At 40.7% G+C, this 9,742-nt stretch overlaps 1 protein-coding gene across 1 annotated transcript; it reads right to left on the bottom strand.

Moving 5' to 3' along the window:
• Positions 1 to 4,057: 4,057 nt before the first annotated feature.
• ccnd1 (cyclin D1) lies at positions 4,058 to 8,852 on the bottom strand. The gene is made up of 5 exons (XM_029426342.1): positions 8,655 to 8,852; positions 7,066 to 7,281; positions 6,008 to 6,167; positions 5,236 to 5,384; positions 4,058 to 5,135 (listed from the first exon to the last, which is right to left on the bottom strand). Exons 1-5 carry the CDS (start codon positions 8,850 to 8,852, stop codon positions 4,980 to 4,982), a joined length of 879 nt encoding a protein of 292 aa, XP_029282202.1. The 3' UTR covers positions 4,058 to 4,979.
• Positions 8,853 to 9,742: the final 890 nt, after the last annotated feature.

A 9,742-nucleotide genomic window follows, 5' to 3' on the forward strand; every position in this document is an offset into this window, starting at 1 on the left:
TTCTGTGTCCTCCACGTTGGGATCTTGCTGGTCCCTCGAACCTTTACCAGGTGCATGGACACAGTCCTTGGTTCTCTGTGGCAAGAAGGACTCAAGATTGTAAATCATATGGACACAAGAGCAGGCTCTTCGCCATGTGGTGCAGCTCCTAGATCACATGGTGCCATGTAAAGACACACAATTTCTGGGCATGGTTATAGACCCCAAGACCGCTACTGTATCTCTTGCCTGGCACAAATGTGCCTGCGGCTCTTGGGGCTAATGGTAAATGGTCTAAATATTAAAAAAATTCTTTACATGTATCCAGTACAGAGGTGCCTCCTTTAGCAAACATAGCTTCAGGCCAGGGTGCGAGTCAGTCGCAGGCTACAATTGACCCTTCACTGGTGGGGATGTCCGAGCAATCTGGCCAGGCTTGAACTGGTGATCTGTCGCCTACTATCATATTGTCAGACACATCCCTGGTAGGTTCACAGGGGCAAAGCATATTAATGTGCTGGAGTTGAGGGCAGCCCAACAGCCCAAAAATTCCACAACAGGTGGCTCGACTGTGAGTGCTCTGTGAACCATAGGTTACATTGTAACCCCCTTACATATGGAATATGTAGCTGAGAGGAGAAATAGTCTCTTTACTCACAGAACAGTTACAATATACCCTACAGCTCTCTGCAGTGTTTTTTTTATTTTTAGCTCAACAGAACTTCCCCTTTAGTAATAAGTGTGCAACCACTAATAAGTCTAATATAAGTCTGCATTTTTCAGTTATGCAGTTTTAGAAAAAAAAATATAGATTACATTTTAACTAACGTTAGCTGACTACAAATGTAATTGTCAATGCTTTGTGTTTAAAAAAAAAGGGTTACTGCTGCCTGCTTACTAAAGATGCAATTATTTTGAAGCATGAGTAGGGAATTATGATTTATTATCAACATAGCTTTACACATCATTAGTGCACAGCAGCAAATTAACGCTCACATCTGGCCCATACCTGATCTGCTGATTTAGTCAGTATTGAGTGATCAGATCATTATATTCTTACACAAAACAAGGTCATTTGTTTGTGCTGATTGCGAGGCGAGTGAAGTGAAGCAGTTGTGGCACATACGGAACTATAGCAGGAACTTGATCCAAGCCATGTTTGGAAACTGTTGACAATCATAAGTCAGCATTTTCAAAAAGCTCCTTGTCTACAGTACAATTTGAAACTGTGATTTTTTTTTCTTAAATGTTTTCAGAGGATGGTATATGAATTTTCAAATGCACGTGGACATGGCCTCAGTGTGTTAAATATCTGCTTGGATTATTATATCGGAACTCAGCGTGATTCATGTTGGAAATAGGACACAAAAAAGGAACACAATGACAGCGGAGCCCTAAAGCCTACACAGCACTTTCTTTCTTGTCTCTTGTCCAAGGCAGAGGGAAAGGATGGGTGACACAGGAAGTAAAATAGGTTAGAGGTGAACAATCTTACTTAATCTCCGAGTACATCTGCCTTACAGTGATGAAAGCAGTCCCAGAAAAAGAAATGGTCAAAAACGTGCACTGAATGTAGAGTACACGCAGCTGAAAACTGTGTGAAGTGCCAACAATCTGCTGAATCTCTCAACGCCTCCTCTGACTGCTGGTAGAGGGCCACTGATAAACACAGTTGTATTCACAGAGCATAGTGTTTTCAATGGATCAGTAAAGTCTCATTTCACTACTTCTGATTATCTTTTCCCAATCACATTGTTCCCTATGTGCAGTCTGATGTTTTTCATAGTTGGGTGTGCAGCCAGAATATGTGAGATTCTTTGTTTTCACTGCAGCTGTTTTACGACTTGTACATAGTTGTGTCATCTTTGAGCTGCCCTAGAATTTAGTGTAACTGTGTTTGTGAATTTGTCTGTCATCTTTTAGCAAATCCTGTTGACTTCAAAATTACGTGTAAATAAAACACATTTAGCAGCACAGCACTGCATTAGTTAGCAGGTTCATTTACTAGCTGTTTAAAGAATAAGTCTTCTGATATTTTAGATTTAGAGGAGCATATGCGTATTAATGCATGGCTGTAAATAGTCCCCAACTAATTCTCAAACAGAAGTATGAAGTGTAACGTTTGCCTAAAACTACAATATTTAGCAGTTTAAGAAATTGCTCAGTTATATATTATGTATAACTATAACTACATTAAGCTACCAAAAGGCAGGATTCCATATTTTCTGCTAATGTTCAACATCAATGACATATATTGTAGGTAGATTTCATTCAAATATAATCTCATGTTGACAAGAACATACAGCCAGTATTCCATCTAATTCATGTTTTTATTGTGTAATCGACACAAGTTGCAGACAACTGGCATGAAGTAGACACAACTGTGTGGAATAATTTGTAACAAAATAAACTGTCTATGGCTTACCGAGCACGACACTGAATCTATTTACAAACTCAAATTAACTCACTGACCGTTTGAAAATTGGAGCGAAAAGCTTTTTTCTTTTATAAATATAAAAAGGGGAAAGGAAACAAGGCCACTATGGGCCTAAAGGGGGGTTAAAGTCTCTTTCACTGAGACAGCTGAACACTCATCAGAGTTATACATATCCCATTTTCTGTTATGGCACCAGTATCAAAGCATGCCTGGACTCCATCGTGGATGCTTCATCTCAAGCAGGTTTAACAGAGCTAGTAGGCACTGAACCAAAAAGTAGAATAGAATAAGGACTAAACAAATGAAAAGACTAAAAATTAGAGATAGATCTTGACTGTCACATGAGGTATTGTAGATCAAAGCATTTCTGTACATCGTTTCATTTTTCCTTCTTTTTTGGAATAGTTCGGAAAATCATATTACGTAATTATAAACAAAAAAACAGATCACATAGAATCTATATAAAAACAACAAATGAGGATGTCAATAAAACAATTTTCTATGAGAAAATTCAAACCTAGAATGGCAGTATATTGACATTTATATGTATAAAAAACACCAAAAATGTAGCAGCAAACAGGAGAAAAGCATAATTTTTAATCCATTACGTTTTTGTCATCTGGTTTTCTTTTTATCACGTAGCTGGGATTCATTTTTCTATAGCAGCGGAATACAAGGAGTGTTTCTCTCCTACTCTCTATCCTTAATGTACAATCAGAAACCTCATCTACAGAGTTCCTACACAGTTTGACATACTTGGGGAATTCAATACTTTTTCCAGAATTGGATTTGAAGAGCGCCCTCCTGCTTGTACTATACTGTACATCGTCATATATAAAGCATATATCAACCTGGTCATGACAACTTTGTCATCCTGTGTAGGAACCCTGACTTGAACTCTACAGCATTAAGACACCCATCCCTGTTGAGCCTTTGCACCCCTTTTGCCAGCTGTGCTTTCCACATTTCTTTAGGCAAGCCCCAAAGAAACGCAGCCCGCATCTTTTAGGTTTGTGCAAAATCATAGTCTCAACAGTGCTCCTCTTTTTCTTTTAGCTTCATCCCCTTCCCACAATCCATGAGCAGTATTTGAACTGAGGTGGAGCGACCGAGGAGATGCCGACCTGGCGATTTAGAGGCAGAGTGGAGTTTTAGTTTTACAAATATTTCTGGATGTCTGGGCTGCTCTGGAGGCAGAAATAGTTCAACAATAGGTGGAGCCACAGTTAGTTTGCAAACTAGAAAATGAAGGCTAAAAAATAAATAATATGTTTTACTATATAAAAATAAAGTATTATTTTAACTATACAAATAATACTTATTTTTACTTTTAATGGACATTCAGGTTCTGGCTCTGCACATTGAAACAATGATATTTCTAAAAATGGAAGAGCAACTTTGCCCGTATGAAACATCTGTTGAACTAAAACTCAAATATGAGACTTAGAAGGCAGCTAAGTATTTCTGCCATAATGGACGATTCTTGTTCCATTAGATGAATCAGATCCAATCGTCTGCAGGTGCTGCTCTGACTCTCCATCGCCAAAAGACTCCCGCTCAACCCCACATTATATTTTCATGTTTTACAAACTTAATCAGTGTGATTTTGTTTAGGCGACCAGCAGCGCTGACCAAAAGTGCTTTTTTTTTTTTTTTTTTTTTTTTTTTTTAGAAACAAAGTTGGAATGGTTTAGGTATAACTACACAGAGAAAATATACATAACAGGCTGGATTGCTCTGCTTGGTTGCGCATCGATTTGATCTTATCAAATTACAGCAAGCTGAAATGGGTAAAAGCAGCTGTTGTCAACCAATGAACAAAGAATCACACATGCCTCAACATCAGCAGCCCACTGTCACTAACGTCATAAACACAGCGTCTCACACTACACTTTGTTTGAAACACAAAAAGCTTGGAAGAAAAGAGGCATAAGAATAATTGATAAAGAGGTCTAAAATTATATATGATAAAGTGACTAAACATAAGCAAGCAGGGATAAATGAATGTTTGCACTGCAACAAGACAAACATGGGAGCTTGGACAGGAAGTCTGAAACATGAAAACAAAACAAAAAGTCAGATTTCAGATGAAGACCTGAAGACAGACGACAAGGTCCTACTGTACATGACACTTTGGGATGTTTTAGTAGGCAAGTTGAGTGTGCGGTTATTTAAAGATTCCTAGTTTTATATTTGAGGGAATAAGAAAAAAGATAGACTAAAATGTCTGTTTTGTGGCTTCAACTCCAGCCCACGCAGGTCATCAGTATTCAGTGTCTTTTCTCTCTTGTACATTTCTGTAGTGTTCATTTATTTTCCCAGAAAAGGGAGGGGACACTGGCAGGAAATGTGACTTGGGGGTTGTTGCAGGGCGGGGGACTCTCTGTCCCGTCTTGGCAGCCTTAGCGGACAGCGGGCATGTGAGTGACATGTCGGCCATGATAGCAGCCCACCGGGAAGAAGGTGGAGGAGGGGAGGCCGAGTTCAGCCAGCCCATCACCACCCTCTGTCGACAACTTTCCCTCGATCATCAGGTTATCGTGCAACGCTGTTGTCAGTCATTTCAGATGTTGATATCTCTGACATCTGTCGGGGTGCAGGATAGGTCCACGTCCTCGTCCACGTGTTTGGTTTCTGTTGTGTTGCTGTGTTGCTGAGCTTGCCGCAGGCTGGACTCCAGCAGGGACTCGATCTGCTCCTGACATGACCGCAAGCAGTCCTGCAAGAACAAAGTAAATCAGTCAACGCCATCACACTGCTAATATCAACAACTTTTTCCACATAAAGATATGGGTTTGGGAGAATGTGTGTTTGCTTACCGGGTCACTGCGAATGACCTGTGACAGGAAGTTGGTGAGGTTCTGGGAGGATAAGGAGGCATCTTGGCTCTTCAGGTAGAGACCTTGAACAGCTGCCACCACGCTACCCGCCGCCACCATGGATGGAGGACTGGCGATGAAATTGACATCTGTGGAAACAGCACAAGCATATGTTACGACATAGAATATCTACAGCACACTTGACAATGGTTATAAAATATAATTTCTACCTTCCTTTAAATGTGTGAATAGAATTATTAATTATTATACCCTATAAATTCCAAATCCATGTTCTTCCATTAAAAAAAATAAACAGAGCAGACCGATTCCTGCCTACATCTTCTCATAATGAAACACACATGACTATCCTCACTCACCGCTACACATCTGCCCTTCTGAACCTTCAACATTTATTAACTAATAATGAGAGCATGGCTGTCATGATCAGAATGACAAAACTCAAAACTGTCGAAGAGAGCAAAAACCAGTAATCCCAAAATGAGATTAGGACTTTTTATCTCCAGAACATTCTACAATCCTCAATTTTGACTGAAACTTTAATCAACCCCGTCTAGAAACCTGTGTCAGTAAGTTCTACACGGCTAGAGGGAAATAGTTTAACTAAATACAGAGGAAATAGGGAATATTAAATAAACGGATGAGGAATACAAGTCATAGCAGAATAATAATAATACCCATAGCAGATAAATAAACCTGCACACATGAAGATATAAGACATGAACGGTACTAAAACATAAGGCTGATGTCCTACCTGTAGCACAGAGAGCCACGAAGGTCTGGGCATGTTTCCTGAGGATCTGCTTGGTGGACGGGCAGATCTTCAGCTTGGACAGGAAGTGCTCGATGAAGTCGTGAGGCGTGACTGAAGCCAGATCCCATTTCAGCTTGTTGAGAACTAGCAGCTCCATTTGCTGTGGATGGACCAGACCAGAGGCATTAACTCAAATTGACACACTTGTAGAGAAAATCTGCTGTGATATTTAGCTCCTGCAACTATAGCACTTTGTCATTGAGTAAGTTCTTATATCTTTGGCCATTGAACTTGTATGTTTAGAGCTTTACTTTTCTGATACCATCCCAGTTAATGTTTCCAACTTTTGTATCCCTGTAGTGGTCAAAATACTCCAGATTTCAGCTTTTCTGAAATGTGTTTTAATAAATTCCTACATTCTCGGTTTTTTTCAAAAGGCAATTTTTTTATTTTTTTTAATGTGCTGCTTACATAACTGCCTATAAATACTATATACTGTATATGCACAGAACCATCAATACAGTACATGTATGTCTCTGTTGTGTGTAAACTCAAAGGATGTGTACATTTAAATATGATTATACTATTAAGTATCCTAATCAGGTGTCTCTATTCTGGTGGAGGCACAGCACTGCACATACAGTAAATGTCACAGCCAATGCAAACGCAAAGTGTGTGTCTTTAGTTCATGTTCACTTTTTCATTGGCAATAACCTGCATCTATGTCTATTGGCCACTAGGTGTCGCTGTGAATCAGTGTTTTGTTGGCAGTCACTGAGACCATTCATGAAATCAGAGAGGCCTTCCAGTCACCATGGGAAAGTCAGACAGCCATTTAGACACTGCTGCACCAACGCTACATTTCTACTTTTTCATTTCAACTAAATAATTTATCTATGACATTCCAACACAATATTGATATTTTACAACCATGGTGACACTGACATACAAGAAGAAGTGCAAGCACACTGTTCTGGCCATGTGGTCTTCAGTGCATGCTACTCATGTAGGCTTACTGTATGTGTTATGCAACATTCATGTCTGCAGAACTAAATTACCAGCAGTTCTCCGGGCTGGACCGAGTTGTCCGTGTAGATACAGAGTTTCTCCGCTGTTAGGGGCACGGTTTCCTTCATCTTGGATGCTAGAAACATGCATGTAGCTCCCAGTAGCTGTAGTCTTGTTTTCCTGGTGGCCTCCACTGATAGAAATCTGTCCAAATAGTTCATAGCCAGCGGAAAAACCTCCTCCTCACATTTCTGTTCCTCGCAGACCTGGGAGGTGAGAAAAGCACTTAGAGGTTGCTGGAAGAAAATTCCCAATTCACATGCATTGTTAAATCCTTGCCCCTACCGACTGTCTTATTCCGTGCACAGCTGTCTGCATTCAATCGCTGCACTATCCACAATCATCCGCAAAATACATTAAAAGGAATTAAACATTACGTGCATCTAATTCAGTAGAGTTTAAGGTTTAATATTCTCTTTAACCCGTTATTTATGACAAACTCACTTCACATGTTACTTAAAAACATAAAAAATCTAAAGTCGAAATATGAAATATTTATTAGAGTAAGTAGGCCGAAGACTTTTGCAGTTAATGACAACAGTCGGGAATTAGTGTGCAGTCAGTTCTGACGGAGACACAAAGGTGGCGTCGATGCAAGTTTGCCTCTGCAATTTCAACTTCGTCATCTTTTCATAAAATATTTAAAAATATTTAAAAAATACTAGGGTGTGTATCGTTATCATGTAAATGATCCTTATGAAATGCCTGATCGGATGAGAGTAAAATAGGTCGAATTGGGATACATATGAATTTAAAATAAATAAATTTCTCCGACTGAGTGTATTCACGTGCTGCAGGCGACACTTCGCATCGGCTCTCAGATGCACAATTTCAGAAATTAATACAAAATATAAAACTACTAGGAATTACATCCAAAAGTTAATGTTAATGTTAATAAACATATAATCTATCAAATCCGACTGTTAAAATGTATTTAATACGTTTGCACTTTTACAAAATGTCCTTTTTTCTGAGCGACCTTCACAGAGAGCAGCGACTCTTGTAAAAGCAAAACAAACTTTTCCATTTGATAGCAGTCGAACAACCTGTAGCAGCCACTATGTAACGGTCTGCTGACATAGAAGCATTTGTTACTGATTTAACAGACTTACTGTCATTGTTGCTGATGTTATAGATTTTTAATGATATTAAAATCCTTCTCATATACGACAACAAAGATGGCGCGTAAACTGGCACGGGCCAGACTGCATACGTGTACATTGCTGTTATTTTGGAATATTTTCCCCATGTAACTACATTTCATAACCTTCTGGAAGATGTAGGCTAATACATAATCAATAACAAAGGTATTCGTGGTGGTGAGTGATGCAGTCTGTAGCCAATATCTCCTCTTATAGCCGAAGGACCACCCAACACTCATGGGGACATACTTTTCACAGCGTTTATGTAACATGCACAGTGATTTAACAGACATGAAGCTCTCAAAGACTCACAGCTTTAACCTTGTCGTCATGTTTTGGGGTAACGTTATACACAGATAAGATAGCGACATACTACCAACAAGTTAGCAGCGAAACTCAGACACTGCATTTGAAAGTTGAAGTGAAGTAAAACCAACCTCTAACATCCAGGTGGCCACTATTTTCCTCATTTTGGGTACAATTTCTTTCTGAACACACTTGAAGTAGTTTGGCGACGGTAGGTAGTTTTCCTCGGCCTTTAGCATGGTGTGTAGAACTCGGTCGTTGAGCAGGTTGACGTCCTGGTAGGCTCTCCTGATGGAGTCCACCTCGCAGCACAGCAGCTGGTCCTCCATAGTACTTCTCCTATTAATATTATTAACACCGTCTATAAAATGTTAAGTATCGCCCTGGTAAAATATCACTATATTACTGAAGGAACAGGCTACAGCAGACAGAAGGCTATAATCCGGTAATTTTAAATCACTTTCTTCTTGCTGGGCTGCTGCTGCTGCTGCGTGCTGTTGCTCCTCCGGTTTGCGCGAGCCCTCTGAAGCACAGAACGCTTCCCCCTGCGACACAAAAACCCCTGCCATGCGCACGTACGGGCACACAGGCACACACACACACACACACACACACACACACACACACACACACACACACACACACACACAGTTTAACAGCGAGCGCGCGCTGAAGAGGAGGAGGTGGTGGAGTGGGTGCGCGCGATGACGTCAGCTGTTGTTAGGAGGAGGGGGGGATCAAAGAGACAAGCAGTCAGCTAGGGAGCGCGCGAGGAAGGGATTCTATTATATACATATATATAAGGAAAGGGAGAGGGGGGAGGACCCCCCCCCCCCCACACACACACACACACACACTCCGCCGCCACTGCCCCCTCCTCATATAGCCTGGTAGCTTCTGAGAAGGAGGTGGGAGGTCCGGGTCTCTGAGTAAGTCTGTCCCCGGTGGAGCAGAGCTGACCGGGGGAGGGTGGCAGCTTGGCGTCGGTAGGGGGCGATAACGGCTTACACCCCGACACTCAATGAAAGCAGCAGCTCTCTCAACAAACTGTGCTGAACATGAGGTGAGCACATGGGACGATAGTGCAGTGTGAAACACACAGTAGTGCTGCTGCTTTATTTATCTCTATTAATTTCTACTCCAAATAACACAGGGGACAGGTTAGGATAAAGAATGATATCAGCCTCTGTCAATACACATGGTTAACATCGTATCAGCT

Source organism: Cottoperca gobio, chromosome 3 (assembly GCF_900634415.1).
Source record: "Cottoperca gobio chromosome 3, fCotGob3.1, whole genome shotgun sequence".
In the NCBI taxonomy this organism is placed as follows: domain Eukaryota; kingdom Metazoa; phylum Chordata; class Actinopteri; order Perciformes; family Bovichtidae; genus Cottoperca; species Cottoperca gobio.

What these genes read in the sequence shown, in the direction of transcription:
- ccnd1 (XM_029426342.1), bottom strand. Translation starts at nt 8,852, where the DNA reads ATGGAGGACCAGCTGCTGTGCTGCGAGGTGGACTCCATCAGGAGAGCC. An exon ending in TGGCCACCTGGATGTTAGAG is followed by an intron (nt 7,282 to 8,654) that starts GTTGGTTTTACT and finishes CTCACCTCCCAG; the next exon opens with GTCTGCGAGGAACAGAAATG. An exon ending in TCCAGCCCGGAGAACTGCTG is followed by an intron (nt 6,168 to 7,065) that starts GTAATTTAGTTC and finishes GTCCATCCACAG; the next exon opens with CAAATGGAGCTGCTAGTTCT.